Source organism: Notothenia rossii, assembly GCF_949606895.1.
Source record: "Notothenia rossii genome assembly, chromosome: 5".
In the NCBI taxonomy this organism is placed as follows: domain Eukaryota; kingdom Metazoa; phylum Chordata; class Actinopteri; order Perciformes; family Nototheniidae; genus Notothenia; species Notothenia rossii.
Window position 1 is genome coordinate 71,964,545 of NC_136903.1, and position 19,114 is coordinate 71,983,658.

Below are 19,114 nucleotides of genomic sequence, written 5' to 3' on the forward strand. Positions count from 1 at the left end.
CTTTCAGTTCCCCCCAACAATTTGTATTGAAATAAATCAATATGGAACTAGTAATCACTAACTTTGTTTCCCCCGGCCCCTTATCGGAGAAAACCCAGCTAGTAACTTAGCAACCAAGCTTCAGTTAGCAGCAGTCAGAAACTCAGGTATCTTCGAATCTACTTACAAATAAATATGGGGAAGTGTCAGTTCAACCGTATGGTTGGAAAACATCTAATTTAGTGTTTGGTTGAAACCAGTGGGGGGGACGTGTTTGAAGCCCGCTGCACCTTTTGCAAAATAAATTAGCGATTGTTTTGCTAATGTAGCGTTAGCTAGTGAAGCGTTAGCTAGGGCAGCAGCTCCCGCAACAACACCGGGGGACCTCCGGGCGACGTTTGGGTCTACGGCAACACTAAAAGCGGAGGTTCTGTAGACGCTAAATACCGTAGCTAAACACCAATCACACAACAGCAACGATGAAATAGTGTAGCCAAGGCAGCAGAGCTCTGAATATAGCTCTTGTTACTCTCTTACACACACACACACACACACACACACACACACACACACACACACACACACACACACACACACACACACACACACACACACTAGGGCTGCTCGATTATGGCAAAAATCATAATCACGATTATTTTTTGGTCAATAATTGATATCACGATTATTAAATACGATTATTCATTGACTTTGAAAACATCCATTTATTGAACTTTAAAACAAATAATAATTTGAACAGTATCTTTTTCTCTGTTGATTACCCTGAACGTATAATTCAACTGAAAAACCAATACAAAAATAAATTATACATTTAAATAAATAATATCAAAATAATAAATACCAATAAACAAGATCAACAAATATTTTGGAGCGCACTTCTACAAGCTATTAAACATATATAAATAAATATAAATTAGACTAAAATTAATTAGATCAAATATGTTGTAGTGCAGTGTCACAACCTAGCAAAGCAAAATTCATTTTTTTCCGATTATGTTTTCGTAATTGTGGCAGGCCAAAATCTTAATTGCGATTAAAATACGATTAATTGCACAGCCCTAACACACACACACACACACACACACACACACACACACACACACACTTTTTGTCTAACACGCTAACACAGTTCTGTACTGTTATCCTGTTATATTCAGTCATTGTTCTTATGTTGAACATGAATACATTTACTTTGTAAGTAATTATGGGATGTATTTCTTCTTTCATAGCAATTTTCCTTCATACTTTCTTGCCGTGAAATAGGTCTTAAATTCTATTCAAAGTGGTCTTAAAAAGGTCTTAAAAAGTCTTAAATTTGAGTAGGCAAAACCTGCAGGAACCCTGTATTTAGGTAGTTAACGGTGTTCTAGTGGAACTCCTTTCTTATGGGGGGGAGTGTGACGACCCCTCCACACCACGTGGGGTGCCGTCTGGTTGTGTGTGTTTGTGGTTTGTGTTTGCAGGTTCCATTGCCTGACGAGCTGCACCTGTGTGAGTGCTGATAAGCCTTGATGAGCTACACCTGGCCGGAAGCCTTCAAAAAGATCCCAGCCGGATACGTCGCTCTCACTCCTCTGGGCACTCTCTCCGTGCCAGCCTCGGGGACCTGTGGCTTGTTCCTTGCATTATTTGTTTATTGAGAATAAACAACTGTTATATTCTTACCCCTCGTCTCGTCTCCCTGCTTTTTGTTGCAGCCCAGGAGCCGGGTTGTAACAAGTATCTGACTGGACAGGCAAATACATGAAGCAGAAGTAAGATATCTGTTTAAATATTGCCATGTATAGGTCGGTCTGCCCTTACAATGGCTTTAGACACAGGAAGAACAATCTACTGTTATACAAAGATAGATGTCAATGACATCATGTCATGACATTTTTGTAATGGTTTCCTAGGCTATGGTTTGTCATGTCATGCTGTTCAAAAATGACATACACATTGTAAATCATTCTGCTACCTCAAACTGCTTGAGAAACTGCATTAAGAAACTGAACATTGCAACTTCTAAATGGATAATTTCTGTCTTATCTGCTTTTCTTCCCTTGGTTTCTCCAAAATTTGAAATGAAAAAGACCTGACAGCTGGCAGGTGTGTGTTGATGGTTTACAGTTATTTCTGTAGGGTAGGGGTTCCCAAACCTTTTCAGCATGAGACCCAAAACAGAAATGTTGTGGTCCTAAGGGACCCAAGCTCAAAACATTTCATGATTTTCCATAATATCTACAGTTGTAAACAAAGAATGCAACACACCATGAATTTAAAATGTAAATGAAAATATTTAATTATAAAAGTGCATCGCAGCAATTAGGTTTCTCACCATAACAACCTTCCCTTTGAGCTTGCCCAGAAAAAATAAGGGTCAAAGCAGAAAGACGAAACATGGGACGTGCAGTCAAGTATATACAGTATAAATCAAATTTCAATTATCAAAAATGCAATATTAAGTTTGTCGCTAGCTCAAAAACTATGTACACACCATTTTAAACTATTTTAAATGAACAAAGAACAAACATGTTGTAAACAGAAAGGGACAAAACACTAACTGAAGTGCAGTCAAGTGAATACAGTACATCACAGGTGAAACCAAATTTAAATTATCAGAAGTGCAACATTAAGTTTGTCACTAGATCAAAAACTATGTACACACATTTTTTAAACACTTTTAAATGAACAGAGCTGTTTTAAAACACTGACAAATAAACTCCAACACTTGGCAACTGATTAACTTTTTTTTTGTGGAGGCTGACTTGATGGGATGCCCTCAGTGCCCCTCTGTTCCCTTTGAATGCCTGAAAATAACAGAAGATATTATCATTAATATTGCTGGGTTATTGGGTGATTTTTAATACCAGCCGGCGTACGCTATATACCCAATGTGGACCTGCCAACCGCATTTATAGCGCATTACATTACATGTCACTTGTTAGACGCTTTTATCCAAAACGACTTACATACTCAATACTGTGGGGAATCCCCACGGAGGGATTTTGACAGGGTTGTTGCACAAAAGATCCAAGCGCGCACAGAAGAAATCTGAGAGCAGACATTTCACGAGCGCACAGAAACAGCCTGAATGCGAGGAAAAGGTTTTAAGCTGGAACACAGGAAATCTGTAAGCAGAAATATATCTGAGTGCAAGCGTAGTTTGAGCAGAAGCAGAGCAAATCTAAGCGCAAGCAGGCACTATTTGAGTGTGAGGACAGGGTTTGAGGGAAAGAAATATATGTTCTGAACGTGAAATCAATAAAGTATGCTCTCAAATTTAAAGACCACGCTCTTGAATAAAGATAGGGAATAACCCCCATATGTATTCCTATGTGCATCATCACACTGCAGCAGTCACGTCCGTGCGGCTGATACTTTGTCTCGCTTTCCTTCTCATACTGCCTGTCACTTTCCCTCTAATCTGCCTGCGGTTATTGTTTCTCTGTTTTTCTCCCGGCCGTTTTAAAAACATTTTTAGGCTAGTAAAAGTTGAAACACCGCTCTGTGCCGCTGCAGAATGTAGTGGAATCGCGGGAGCGAGTAGAGAACGCTTGAGAGCGCGCAGCTGGCGGTCCGCTCCGGGGCTCAGTCTGCATTTCATCCAACTTTGCATTAACGAAACAATTTCACAACAGACCCTGACAAACTCACAAAAACACAAAACAAATCATTAAAATGAGTGACTTACTTTTCCGCCGTCATAACACTGCTTCTTGAAAATCTTTCGATTTGTCCCGATGCAAAGGATGTTTTGTTTGGAGATGCCGGTCCAATTTATTCATTTTCAAGCTTTTGTTACTGAGCACCTCTCCACATAAAACACACTGAGGCCGCTCCTCTCCATTTCTAACAGCTTTTGTGAAGCCAACGTTTAAAAACTCCTCTTTGTATCGTCTTTTTGCCATCATGTACGATCGGGATTAATCAACAGACAATAAACAGACAGTGCAAAAACTTTCGCGGCGGACGCGTCAGAGCTGATACAAATAAAATATTTTATTTTTAGTTTATTTGTATTTAGAAAATTAAATCATTCAATATACAATGCTATATTGCATAATTTAATTTTCAAAATACAAAATAAAATCCAAAAAATATAAAAAAAATTGTATTTGCAACGCAGCCATCAGCTCTGACGCTGTGTGTGTAGCAATGCATTTAACTGGCGACCCAATCAAAAAAATAAAATACAGCTGGCGGTCCGCAAAATGGGAAAGGCTGCTGTAGGGAACGGTGCAGGAGTGACAATAGTAAACAGATAGGAATTTACTCATGTACTAATAAGAATGATAAAGACGTGCTGTCCCGCCCTCACACGTTAAATTAACTGACAGAGTTATCAATCAGGATGTCACATCCACAAATAATCCACCTGAAATGCAATATATTTGGAAAGTCATGAACTGTGGCAAATGAATCAATCAGAGGATATTTAAAATGTGTTTACATTAAATTCTCCCTTTAGCCTACTCAATTTTGAGGGACTGAAATGTATTTAAGCGCACTTACTGAGTTGTTTTTTGTAGCTTTATTTTTACATTATTTGATAACTAAATATGGTATAGGACAGAAGCTAAAACTCCCCCAGATGCATAGTGTGTATTGTAAATATGGTTACAATATTAAATGTATTATCTGTTGCGGAAATATTTTCCAAGGTCCATAACTTTGACCCAGTTTATCAGTTCAAACTGTCCTGACTGAGCACACGCACCTGTAACCTTGGCTGCTGTGCTCTCAGTGTTTTGTCTCCCTGTTCCTGCCTGTTGGCGTCAGTTCATAGAGGTGTTATGATTCTATCTTGTTATGCAGCATGTTGATTATTCTCTCTGAACTAGCTAAATACATGGGTCTGGGGTAGAGTTCTTGAGATTTTGACGTGGCAACTCTACCGTGAAGTCAGAACCTCTGGCTCTTGGACTTGTGATGTGAATTCTCCGGCCGAAGCTCCAAATAAACCATCAGTGTTTGACATCAAAGCTCCTGCTCTTCCCGTGTCTCTTTCCTGAGTCGGTGACTCCCACTGCATTGCTACACAGAAGTTTCCCTTACATTGTCAACATGGACATTAAATCCTTAAAGTGATCATGAAAAGCAAAGTGTGTTTTCAGTTTCCTGAGGTTAAATGTGAGCTCCAGAAGAGCCACTGAGTAAACCCTGTGGTAAGATTGTTCTCAGTCTCACCAAACATAGTATTTGTACTATGTAAACACACACACACTCTTCTGAAATATAGGATAATCCCTTTGTCTCAAGGTAATCCTGTAATTGTTGCCAGGGAGGTTGCAATGTTGAGATCCAGCCACAAAACAAAAGTGTTTAGGAGAAAACCAGAGGTGGGAAGAACTCGAGTATTTCAATGTTTTGCTACTTCGGTGTACTTTTATTCCACTACATTTATTCAGTACCTTTAGTTACTGTGCAGATTAAGGCCCAATCCCAAATCACTCCCTCGACCCTACCCCTCCGTGACGGAGTGAACTCCGTCTGTAGCCACACTCGCAGCTCAACGAGGCAATGCCGTAACTGTATGTAACAACGGTTTCAAATCAGCATCTCTTGGACAAAAAGTTTAAATTAATAACTCAAATAACTCCAAACATCTTTCATTGTGTTTCAAAGCTCTTTTAGTTTTAAACCTGATGTTTATAAGCTTCTTAGTTTTTACAACGGTCTGTAAATATAAACAACTTTATAATAAAATGCACACAGTTACCTTTTTGTAGACTAGACACAGGTATGATCCTAAGTTAAAAACATATGAGGTTATCATGAGGTTGTTAACATCGCAGTTTATCAGTGGATGTTTGCTGGAACTACTTGTTAACAGCTTGTTTCCTGACGGACACACACAGCGTGACTCCGGTCAGATAGAGACCGGTCTCAAGTCAGCACCGCTGCAGACTCGCTGTTTGAGGGCTTGATAGCCTACTCCCCCTCTACACCGCTCCACACTCGTGGCGGACCCTCCGCGTGAACGCGCAAACGGAGGGTTAGGGTGTAGGGGTAGGGGGTGGTTTGGAAATGGGCTGTAGTGGCAATTTCTTATGTTACCTTATATGGTAAAACCATAAAACCAAATGCTTCTGAAAGCATTGTCTAACACTACTGTACCATTTCTTCATATTTGCTGTTTCATCTGTTTACTCTAATGAGGTTTATTATTCTCAAGCGCTTCAAGGCCACAGAGCTGATTTGGCAGGCTATGTTGAAACTACTCCTCTTCACACAAAGTTTGAACTTCCATATTCTGATAACCATTAGGGGAGAAGGGGGTAAATTGAGCCAGTGGGTAAATTGAACCACCCCCTGTAACCAGGCAACGCCTTATATACCAGAAATTATGCAAGCTCCACCCATTTGTCATTGCCTGTGAAAGAGAGATACTCATTGTGGTCTGGTAAGTAAACATTTTTACAAAAAAACGTGTTTTTGCTTGTCAAAGTAAATGTTCTAGATGTCAGCTATATCGGCTGTCATGTCAAAAAAAAGTATCCAGGTTTAAACACATATATGTTGATGTGTTGGCAGCGTATTAAACCATGTGAATCATTAAGCTAAAGATGACTGAATTGTAATGCTAGGGCAGGGGTCGGCAACCCCTGGCACGCGTGCCAGCATTGGCACGCGGCACCGTAACCAGTGGCACACTAGGAATAAGTGGAATAAGTGTGCAAAAATATTTAAATTGTATTTTCGGATCCTGAACGAGACCGCCGCCAGAGCGCGTCTCCCGTTACCTGCAGAAGGAAGCCATGCACGCAACGCAGTCCCGGTCCAGGTGACTTTCTGCCGCTTTCCTCCGTGGTGCAGTGCTGATCGTTTCAACACGGAGGAAAGCACTTCACTAATTGCAGTACCCATAAGGAGCTGTACAAATGCCGCAGTTTTTGCGTGGCTGTGCATTTAGTTGAAAGCCCAGTGGCGATCTGCTCATCTCTCATCGAAATAATATGCTACAAAGGGGGCGGACTGGCCATCTGTGTGTTGAACTTTCCTGTCGGCTCCCAGACCGTAGTCGAGGTGGGCAGAAGCAACAAGCTTCAGGTTCAATAACCCACTTTAGCTTAAATGACTGGAGAGAGGCGAGCTCTTCTTGGGAGGCCGTTGCATTTATTTAGCTTTTCTTCTGTTTCACAAAATACATCACAGACCTCTGTTTTTCTGCTTTCCCGTTTCACTTCCAGAAACACGCTCGCTCACTGTCGCTCTACCATCCACAAACACATGCACAAGCCACACCCCTCTCTCTCTATCTCTCTCTCTTAAAGGGACAGCGATCTCATCTCACTCTGCATGACCCGACGCGACCCTAATATCATAACATGTTTGCTCTGGAGAATCACAGAACGGACGATCGTCCTTATTATTATGCCGTTTAAACCAATTACTTAAAGTTGTTTGTTAAATTCGGCATCGTGCATGTTGCGACACTGCTTCCCCGCAGCAAGGCTCTCCCGCCCTCCTGCTGATAGTTGACGAGCGCTAAGCTCCTCAACCCCCCCCCCCCCCCGTTGATAATTCTCGATACTTGGCACGCTGATAACAATTTTTTTTTAAAATGGCACTTCATATCAAAAAGGTTGCCGACCCCTGTGCTAGGGTATTTCTTTCTAAAATGGTGGCTATGGGGCAAAGTGAACCATGCCCCTTGGGTAAGTTGAGCCAGTTCTTCAATGGAGAAATGAATGAAAGTAGGCCAAGTTGATAATAAGAGCTCATTGTAGGCTACATTTAAAGTTGAATTTACCCTGTGTTTGATTGGTAAGGCGTATGAAATTATATCACCGTTTGTATGATTACTTTTCCTTTTAACATGTTAAAAGAAAATCAATCAATTCAATCAAAATGTATATTAAAAATATTTGAAAAACTAAGCTTGTATTTGGTTTGTTATTTATTGTTTATATTTACCTTTAAGATTTGTTGTAGGTATGCCCAGGTTTGAACAGGTATGCCCAGGTTTGAACAGTGGTTCAATTTACCCCCTGACCTGGATCAACTTACCCCTACACCGGGGCAAGTTGAGCCACAAGAATTTTTTTTTAAGAAGTAATATTTTCACTGCCCTTGATCAAATATTAATTATTATCATTTCCATTGATAGGAGACATCCTGAATTATAGGTGTGTGTTTTCATTTTTAGTATGTGTCATTTCTCCTTGCTTAGAGGACAGCACAACTAAAAAATGGCTCAACTTACCCCACTCTCCCCTATACTTTCTACAGCTCAAGGACAAGGTGTCTAATAACAATATGAGACATCTGTCTGAAAGCAGATTTCTGAGGCGTTCCGCCTAGCTACACAAAAACTCTGTCTGCCCTCCCTATCTTGTATATAATCTTTGCTATTCTGTGACTATTGCGCACACTCCTGCAGACTACCCTGTACTCTGTGAGACTTGTGCCTTCGAGGCGCCTCGAATAAAGATCCAGAAAGACAACTCTGTTTGTCTCACCAGTATATTGATTGATCATTCTAATTGTATATCTCCACAGTATTGACTAGGTCTAAGATTTCCATAACAGGGCCTAAGATACATAATGGGAAATAAAAACAACACTTAAATAAGACTTTAGTTACACCTGGAGAGAATACTCCAACATACAAAGTAATTAAAACTAGCTGTAGCTTTACCAGCTTTGATAAACACATTAATGCATATACTTATGATCCAAAAATATGATCACTGCCCCAATCAGCAGAATGACTACTTTTAGTTTTGGTACTTTAAGTATATTTTGATGCCAATACCTTTGTACTTTTACTTGAGTAACATTTTGAATGCAGGACTTTTACTTGTAACAGAGTTTTCTTACACTCTGGTACTTCTAATTTTACTGACGTACAAGATCTAAGTACTCCTCCCACCTCTGGAGAAAACTTGCAACAGTTTTTCCAGTTTTTCAAGTTGGTCCTGAGTGACGAGCAAAGCATGCATTACAGTCTCCTGTGGAGGACACGAGTAAAAACACAAATCCTTCTCACAGGATCTCTTACATTACATGGCCAGGTTAAGTTTGCATTGCTGCTCCTAAAGAACACGACAGCCAAAGCTGGTCTGTAATTTTATTATAAAAAGTCAACGAGGCCATCTTAACTGTAGTGTTCCAGTGTACTTTAAATGGTAACAAAAATGAATTTGGTAAAAATAATGACACATGGGTAGATATAGTTGTAGGTCAAGTTACAGTTCTGTGGGACAGGGTGATTTTTTCTGTTCAAATATGACCTAATAAATTCCAGTGGTTGAGATCAAACCTTTTGAGTATTTGAATGTGGAAGGAGAGGGTCAGCCAGAGGCTTTCTGCTTGTCCTTTAATTGACCCACAGAGCGTGGGAGTTTTCTCTGCTCTTATAAACCAGTCATTGATGGTGAAGACAGGATGGCAATATCCGCCCGCAGGGCGTACGCTGTTTACACGTCCAGTCCACACACACAGGCACATAATATGGTCAATTAATCCAGGGACAAACACGCACGCACGCACGCACGCACGCACGCACGCACGCACGCACGCACGCACGCACGCACGCACACACACACACACACACACACACACACACACACACACACACGCACGCACGCACACACACACACACACACACACACACACACACACACACACACACAAGAACATAAAAACAACATAAAAACCTCATAATATGGTAATGACAAGAAAACACAGTATTATGACAATAAATACGAAAAGGAAACAGTATGAAAGCTTATAAAGAAATTATTTGTAAAATCTAGATGTATAATATTATTTGGCAATTTTACAAGATGAAAGAATTACAGAATGATATAGTTATCTATCGTATACTGCACATAATCATTGTTTTGCTTGTTATAACTGTGTGTGTGTGTGTGCATGCGTGCGTGCGTGCGTGTGTGTGTGTGTGTGTGTGTGTGCGTGTACATGTGTGTGCGTGTACATGTGTGTGCGTGTACATGTGTATATAGGGGTGGAATGGGGGTTTGGGTGGAGCAATAATTAGATTACAAATGAGCTCAAGTCCTATAATAATTGAGAAAGAAGCTACTGAGCGGTCAGACGCATTTTGAGTCAAAGAGGAAATCACTGCTTTTCCTGTTGGGTCAGATCAAGACTTCCTACACTGACCAGGTGAGGATTTCATGTTGATTTCTTTCATTTACACTAAATAATTGTGATAAAGGAGCTTCACAATTATTGTTATGAAGATATACATATTAGAATACTTTTTGATTGAATGCGTTGATCTTATTTTTGTCCTATTACACTTGCATAATTTATTGAATTATACAATTTTACCAGAATGTATGGACCTATAGCAGTTATCAAATGTATGTTTATACAGTTAAATACATATTTTAAATCAGTTGGGGACACCCTTTGATGTTGAGACTGCTTGTGAGTGTAGCCTACAAAAAGCTTTTATATTATATAGTGTGCTAATATCTTCTCTATGAAATTCACAATGAGTTGATATGATAAGCTGGAAGTGCTGCTGTGTTTGTGAGAATGAGTGTCTGTTACAAGGCACAGAGTGGAAGCAGGCTACCACAACATCCTTCAAATGAATCTTGACATGTTTGTATTAATGCAAAGTAAATATTGAATGACATGATAATAAAGCTGAGACACTGTTGAAGAAACAGGCTGTGCTTGTGCTTGTTGCTGTATAGTATCTGTGAACCTAATAGATACAAATACCATGCAAAATACAACATTATAAACTTTAATTATATAAAAAGCATTAAACTTGAAATGTGCCATTGTAAAATAAAAGTGTGGACAGAGGAATTCTATTTTGGAGAACCATAGAAAGTTTCAAAAAGTCTCAAAGGAGGAGTGAAGAGTGAATCGTGTCTGTATGCTGACTTAGCAGGGATGTGTGCTGAGTAATATGAACACATATAAGTCTGAGAGCCTTTTTGCATTATATTATATTATATCCATTATATTTTCACGTTTTGAATCGTCATTATGAATTACTATACATAACTAAAGAAATGTCCACGATACAAAACCTGCACCATGGTAAAAACCTTTAGTTAAGGTTGGTCAGAGACTTTTGTACATACAAATTATAGGAAAACTAACTCTCAGTCTAGTTATGTGCAGCCTTTGGATCTGATTTTCATTTCAGAGTGATGGAGAATTCCCCAAACTGCCGCTGCTCTCTCACCTCGCTGGTTGCTTTAATCTTCCTGATCTTATTTCCTCTGATGTCTGAATGTAAGGTGGACACCTACACATCACTGAAAGAGGTAAGACGAGATACATTCATATGATACTCACAAAGTACGGTGAGTTATGACCTAATGCTTCACGTAAATGTAGCAGATTTTCAAAACATTTTATAGAGTAAAAGCTGGCATGCAAAATAAGTGTCTCTATAACCCAAAGCATTCATCTGGTTGCATCTTTAGAATGTATTTAATGTATCATCTTAAGTTATAGTTCATTGTATTTCACTGTACAATACTTAACCTTACATTCTGTTTCTTTCACCTGCTCTATTTTATTCAAATGTATCGTACTCTGTTTCATTTGAACTATTGTTATTTTTCTATTATTATTATTATTGTTATCTTATGTCCTTTATATAATATGTTGCACTGTTGGAGGAGCTCGGGACCTAAGATTTTCATTGCCTTAACTACACTGTAGCTACTGTGCACAGGATGATAAAGCCTTTGAATCTTGAGTCTTGTAATGTTTTGTATTTTAGGCTAAAGACGTGGACTATGGCAGCTTTGTGGGTCTGATGGGGCGGAGAAGTGCTGCTCACCCAAACAGTGAGTTATGTTTTGCAGGAAACACCTCGCTTAGTTTCTCTCGGACACTGGATTTATTTTGGCAGGTGACATAAACACCTTGATGCCAACAGTTCACATTATTAGCCAGAAGGAAAAATGTGTTTGTAGTGACCTCAAACTTTAGCGATTTGAATGAATGTTATATCAACTTTTTTTTTTTTCTGTGTGTTTAGTTGTCGGTTTTAGAACTTTTTGTTGGTCACGACTCTTTTTAAGATGCTATGTAATATTATTATTATAATCATTATTATATTTACCTCATTACTATGATTATAATTGGTCTTTTCCTTATCTAATGCAGGACGCATGGCGCACACTCTCGCTGATCTGGTGAATCACTGGTGAGTGGCACCTGAACATTAGCATCCTTCTGTATATCAGGTTGTTCACTGCTGACAGCACTCTGAATGTAGAGGACTTCTAAGGTGCTGATCTTGTAAAACTGGTTGATAACATTTAAATGTAGGGTATAATCCAATCGTAAGAGTCTTATTCAAGTTTAAATCAAGGAAATCTATTTTCTTAAATCTCCAACATTATTAAATCATCATGTTCATCACATGGAAGGACTGATCCGAATCTGAAGCCAAAGGAGTCTGCTTCACAGCTGCTGATCTCTGGTCAGATTAAACATACACAGTATAAACTGAGCTTCCAGTTTTGAATTTAGTGCCTACAAAGATCAAAGCCAGACACACAAGTTTGAACTGTTGTCTCACACCCTGGCAACGCTGACATTTAGGCACTGTTTAGTTTAAGAGTTATAAGAGTTATCTGTGTTTGACAAAGAGTGACATATTTCTGTTCTTTGTGTGCAAAAGGAAGAGCGTTTCCGTGTTCCAAGGAGTATTAACAGATAAGGAGCGGTAAACAGTTCAACTCTCTACTACAGTAGGCTGAGGTAAGCGCCTGTTTAACACTTTCCATTCAGATAAATGAGAAAAACAAATGTATTGCTGAACCTTTTTCTGATCTCGCTCTCTACTCAGGTGTCAACACTTTCTGCAGTGCGACATGTAACGCCACCTTGAAAGTCCTATATTAACCATGCAAGAATTCATTTCTACTGTCACTGGAAAATGATCTGAGATGTAGTATCATGTAGAGAATGTAATACAGAACAAATGTACAATAAAATATGCATTTATTTATAGTGATTAAAGTGCCATTGATACCGCACACTGATCTCATGTGCTGACACACTCACAAAATCATTTACACACTAAACAGTGTCGACTCAATTAAGACTCCAATAGCAACATAAATACTTTTCAAATATAATTACAGTAATGTACACCTTTCCCTTGGATACAATTTAGATGTTGAAGTAGATTGTCAAGGACTGAATGTGTTGTATCACTAGCATCAGAAACCAGAGGTGGAGGTTTGGGCACCAATCTCAAATTCTTTTTAAAGGGAGCCATTTTGAATACCATGTTGATTTGGTTTAAACTGGACAGGTCCATTGAACATGCTGTGTGCTCATGTCCAGAAGGTGTGTAAACACGTACAAAAGGCATTTTGATAGGCATTAAATACCTCATACATCTTAATCTGTGAAGGACTAAAAGAAGTTTAAGTGGTTAAAAACACTATTATAAACACTCATAAGTGCATTTAATTTTCTCATAAATAGACAATGTGTTCTGTTCGAATGATCGCTGCATCCTGCCTGATTCCTGAAGCCAGTTTCTGTATTTGGTAGTTGCTTTATCACACACCCAATTGAATTGTCTGGTTACAAAGTAGTAAAGAACCTGGTAGAAAATAAGTGTTAAATATACACAATGTACTAACTAAAAAAAACCAAAGCTGGTCCACCCAAAATTGGAAAAGAAATTCACAACATTGATAAACTTAAAACAAAACATTAAAATTGTCCCTTCCAAAAAGCGGCGTCATGAACAGTAATCGCTGGCTTGCACAAAGGTCATGCTCATTACATTGGAAGGATTCAGGAAAACTAGCGTCCATCTGAAAGCATCACTCATCATGGTAAAGTCACAGTGCTGCTGACGTTTCATACAATCCCACATTTACAAGGCACAAGCTGATGAGTTCTTTTGGGGGAGATGAAGGGAACTTTGAAGTAAGTGTAAGTGTAAGTGTAAGTGTGTGTGTGTGTGTGTGTGTGTGTGTGTGTGTGTGTGTGTGTGTATCCACTGACAGCTTCATGGAGCAGGGGTAGATAAGCGTGCAACATGGGGTTTCATTCCATAAAAGAAAGACATTTGACAAACTGCTTCCTTGTGCTGTGAAGGAGATCCAATCACCACAGATGGAATTTAGGTCAAACTAACACAAGGTTGGGAACAGACACACATCATGAACGTTTAAAATAAAATGAACATACGGTTAGAAACAAACAAGAAGCACCCGGATTCATTACTTCCTTATTACTCAAAATGACACCTACATTCTGACCAGCCCGCCTTCAGTCTGACATCATCCCTCTTTGAGAAATCTTTGGCTGGCCTGTTTACATTTCGTCCTGTGGACCATTCATTTGAAACATCATGGTAACATCATGTATGTTAATTAGCCATTGAAAAATAGGAACTAAACTGCTCTTCTGTTGAAGTTAACTTTATGTCTATAGTTTGTGGGGTTTTGGGACGGGTGTCATGTGTTTTCTTGTTCCTTTGCTATAACAATTGAATGCGGCGTGAAACAAGTTTGGGAGGCAACCAATTGTGACTGTTCTGTTCCAAAGAAACTCTTTAGCCTAAAGACAAAAGGCTTGTTTGAATGATTGTACAAGGTGAGGCACTTTGATTTAAATGTAATTGAATATGTATGATAATAGCTGTCTTGTTAGCTTAAGACATAGAATTGGGTCTCATTGCCTTCGAAGGCAGATAGTTAGCAATGAGGTCAAACAACCCCAAACCAATGACTGTCTCGCTGCAGAGAGTGGCAGAACAGGTTGTCTTCCGGGGTTGCAATAGTCAAGGGTAAAACAATGGGAACAATTTGAATGAACTAGTTTTGTGAAATACTTGGTTCCCATTCCAGGTTCACGTGGTTTAAAAAAGTGCTTTAGTAAGTTTCCAAATAAAAGCAGTTTAAAGAAAGCTATTCCAAATTTAAAAAGAAAACGTTAAAAAACATTTTAAAACCAGAAAAAAAAGACATAAATTACCTCGTATCCCTAAGACCAGTCTTTTTTGCACAATTGACATTAGAGCAGTCCATCAGCAACGCGTTCGTATGTGGGGACATTTCAAATCGGACTGTTTTTCTACCTTCGTATTAACCAGAAACATTCAGAACACACGTCGGCCTTCCTGAAAAGATCAGTTCCTTTCACGCACGCATTCAAACTGTTATTTTGCTGCTGGAGCAGCAGGAGGGACTTCCCCAGCCGCAGGAGGAGGATCTGCATCCTGTTTCTTGTCAGTATTGGACGGATCGCCCCCCTCCACTATTACTTTCTCCCTGGAAATGAGTTCTTCTTTACTTTCTGCAGCACCCAGCAAACTTGACTCTGAAAAACTGTATCCTAGCGGGACAGGGGGCTGGTAACGGTATCTGTAGCCATAGGCACGCAGGTGATATGTGTAGTACTCCATTAAATACATATGTAATGCATTTACATAGTGGAATGACACGGACACATCCGAGCAGCATTTTGGACCCTGAGGAGGAAACAGAGAATGTGGTTATGAAAGATTATGGAGACAAATCACCACATTTTTAAATATCACATTGCATATCATTTCCACACCTTCTTGAACATCAGATGTTCAAGCACTTTCAAGACCAAATTCCCACAAATACAAGTACCCAACATGTCTTGGTATGAGACACAGACCAAAGTTAATTAATGTTACAACACTGAGAACTTTCAATTATTTCAAAGCCTTGTGGTGACTGTGTGGCTTTCATTGTTACTGTGGCTCAGACAGTTTGACCACAGAATATGCAAAGGGGAAAACTCTCTGACAGATATTTCCAGTTAGAGTAAGAACAAAAATAATAATAATCTTAGTGCTGGACGGTGAATCTCCTAAATGTCAATAACACTGCACTTCAAGCAGCCACCTTTCCTCTAAAAGAACTGACAGCAGTAGCAGGAAGAGACATAAAGACAAGAGGGAAAACATGATCGGATCTCAATGTGGACAAACTGGATACACTCACTGTACACATATGAATAAAAAGGTGTTGATGTTGTCAGGTTAAGTCATATCCAAATACAATATGGATACAAGAGGGACTCTAATGCCAGATATAAGTGGGGGCCAGTATCCTTTCAAACATTAGTAGAACTGAAGTTGCGTCATACAAGTGTGATACCAGGTAAACAGAAAGGAGAAATTGTGCAATGTTTGCTGCACTTGCCTCAGTGATGGGGTAGTAGCAGTAGCTCCAATACCAGAAGCTCTTAGGAAACTTGGCGGTGAGGTGCTGCTCTGGGACAAATGGGTGAAATGTCTCCCTGTGTGACGAGTCTCTGGAGTCCCCTGCCAGCACCCCGACTTTCTCCATGCACTGCCCCATTGCCAGGTCCTCTACAGGGGTAGTGTGAGTGCACACTTTGTTTTTAAATCCTTCAACATATCGCCGCAGAGCCTCTCTGCTCAACACATAGCCCGCTCCTCCACTCATGTAGCCCTGCTTTGTGTAGGGCTTGAATCTTCGGCCAAAGTAAATTGGCTCTTCTGGCGTGTGGTTCGCAAGAATCCACCGCAGGTTGTCTACGACTACGTAGGTGTCATCATCTGCCTTGAGGAACCAATCCGCCTCGTGGGCATGATGCTCATAGGCATAATGGAAGGCCTTGATCGTTTTCCAGTACAGCTGGTCCCGACCCTCCTTTGTATTTAAGCCCACTGTGGGGAAGTCCGGGTCATCTACAGAGCTCATGAAGATCAAAATATTGCAGTGTCGACTCCATGTGGACTTCACATGACGAGTCTTCTTTTCCAGGTTCGTGGGTCCAGTCATCACCCAGCAAAGAATACGCACCTTTTTGTATAGCTCATCTGCCATGCTGCTGTCCTCACCTAGGAAGGACATATAAACATTAATATGCAGTTGGGGAGCTTATTACTTTAACAAAAATATTGGAGAATTCTGTCTAGATACTTTCAATCTTTAATTTCTATACAATAACAAATGGATATACAAATCAGTTTAGATGTTTTGCTACAAGTTAAACTAGTATGTTTGTTACAGGAGTGCAGATTAGAGTATTAGTAAACTTTTTTTTGATAACTTTAGCTGCTTCCAAAGTGCATTAACAAGAAAAATAGCAGGCCTTGTAAAAAATATATACTTTGTAGCTAGACTTTACAATATATCGTTCTTTACTGGACACAATGTACAGAGCAGGCTACTATACAGGCTGAGAACAAGGATGCTCAAACATGATAAAGTGAGTCAATATGGTTTGGCTAAAAAAAAAAAAAAGCCGTTGCATTATTGTACACATAAAACGTCCATGTGGCGTACCTTTATGATGAGGGTGTTTCAGGTTGAAAAGGGCAGACCGCTCCTTCTTCCATACTTTCTTATCTTCGTCATTTAACTGTTGCTGGTTGTCAAGGAATTGATCAGATAGCGTTGAAAACGTTTTCTCCAACCACACCTGCCGCAGAAACACGTACAGAGTGAGGGTTCCCACCGCGAAACCCGCGCAGAAGGACAGTCTGGACCAGATGGCCTTCATGCTGGACCGGTGTCTCTCTGTCGGTCGATCAACTCGGCAGGTGCTGGGTGAGACAATGAGGGGAGAAAGGCTTATACACGTCACGACTTTCACTACAATGGTCCAACCTTGAAAACCTGAATTCGAACCAGTGACACGACTGGTGAAAAGTATCAGACGCCACTCCCAGTTTTTGTATTTGTACAACTTTTGTCCTTGAGACTGACATGTGAATATCCAAATGTCTGTGTTCTCGTGTTTGTAAAGAACTGTGTTTTTGTTTCCTCATATTCAGTTCCTCTTATGCTGTTTACCTGAACATTCTGTATATATTGTCAAGATATGTTCGACAGACAAACTTAAAAGAAACAAACAGTTAAAAAGAAACTCACCAATGGTATTGCAGACACCATAGCAGCTGGGTGATCTCGCAGTTACTTCATTTCAACAGGAAACATCAACTTTGAAAAGGGAAAGCTGAGCCAGGTTTTGCCTCGACGTTTTTGTATCTCTCTCCGCTCAGCTAGCCACACCAAAATGCTGCTAACAATTATCGCAGCAAGACTACCACAACACCATATCAATAATCTTCTGGATATAAAAAAACACGACTGATAACAGCAGTTATGGCCTTCAGTTCCTGGCCTTGGTGTTATCGTTAGCTAGCTGCTAGTCTGTTAATTGTATCGACACTGCTAACTTCACTGCTAATCCTCCCTGTCGTGTCAACATAGCGGCTAAACGTAACGGAGTTATTCAGCTCACCGCGAAAACTGAAACGACTGTTAACTGGATTACCTCAGCAGTTTACATAAACAGCCTTCAGACTAATACCAATATAAAAGTGCTCCAAAACGCTGCGTAAACTACATCTAACTTATCTGGCTGACTGCTGTCTAACGTCCAGTAAAAAAAAGCTTCCGGTCAAGTCGCGTTATTTCAAAATAAAAGCGCAAACGGCTTCGATTCATTTGTCCACATTCAATGAATATTGATTATTAAGACCACACACTTTGATAGCTTTTAACCAAACTATGACCTATAGCCAGTGATATAACTACAAGTTAGTATTTTAATATGATTGTACTTCTACTCTATTACATTTCCAAAGGAAGTATTTTATATTCTTCTTCACCGCATTTTTGTGACATGCGTACCGAATGTACTGGTTGGTCTCTTTTCTTTTTGGTACTATATATCTACCAAGCAGTATACCATTCGGCTCCATGTTGACACATGTTAAATAATTGCATTTAACATGCAGCACATTTATAATTGTACCAAACTATGAAAACATGGTGTTCCTTATAGTAATATAGTCCTATTCAAGAATACAGTATTATATCTTGTCTTTTTCCGGCTCTACAGAAGTGTGCAGCCGAAGCGTGAGGATCAAAACAACTGCTGCAGAAAATCATGTCATGAATGGCAAATCTTTGTTTGTTAAGGACAAGTTGAAGGGTTTTAAACCATTGATATTTCTGTTTACCTTTAAGTTGCATGAAGGAACTGGATCCTACATCCCACTCTTGAACAAAGTCTGGCTGGTTGTTTTTTACTTGGCAATAACATGCAAGAGCAATCTACATTATCTGATAAGACAAATAGTCTGTTAAGAAAAGCCAATCTACTCTTGACGCTGGTTCCCTACGGATCAAATGCCTTATTT

At 39.7% G+C, this 19,114-nt stretch overlaps 2 protein-coding genes across 3 annotated transcripts; one reads left to right on the forward strand and one right to left on the reverse strand.

The window, feature by feature from the left end:
- Positions 1–10,019: 10,019 nt before the first annotated feature.
- On the forward strand, positions 10,020–12,945 carry tac3b (tachykinin precursor 3b). 2 transcript variants are annotated; one of them, XM_079680962.1, is made up of 6 exons: positions 10,020–10,113; positions 11,120–11,240; positions 11,705–11,771; positions 12,094–12,133; positions 12,614–12,693; positions 12,782–12,945. In XM_079680962.1, exons 2-5 carry the CDS (start codon positions 11,124–11,126, stop codon positions 12,660–12,662), a joined length of 273 nt encoding a protein of 90 aa, XP_079537088.1. In that variant the 5' UTR covers positions 10,020–10,113; positions 11,120–11,123; the 3' UTR covers positions 12,663–12,693; positions 12,782–12,945. The 2 variants fall into 2 exon arrangements, with proteins under 2 accessions (XP_079537088.1, XP_079537089.1); XM_079680963.1 differs by having other exon boundaries at positions 10,030–10,113; positions 11,095–11,240.
- Positions 12,920–18,364, reverse strand: c1galt1lb (core 1 synthase, glycoprotein-N-acetylgalactosamine 3-beta-galactosyltransferase 1, like b). Its single transcript, XM_079680961.1, has 4 exons — positions 17,838–18,364; positions 17,250–17,509; positions 16,137–16,801; positions 12,920–15,430 (listed from the first exon to the last, which is right to left on the reverse strand). The coding sequence occupies exons 2-4, from the start codon at positions 17,464–17,466 to the stop codon at positions 15,119–15,121; spliced, it is 1,194 nt and encodes a 397-aa protein (XP_079537087.1). The 5' UTR covers positions 17,467–17,509; positions 17,838–18,364; the 3' UTR covers positions 12,920–15,118.
- Between the last annotated feature and the right edge of the window lie 750 nt (positions 18,365–19,114).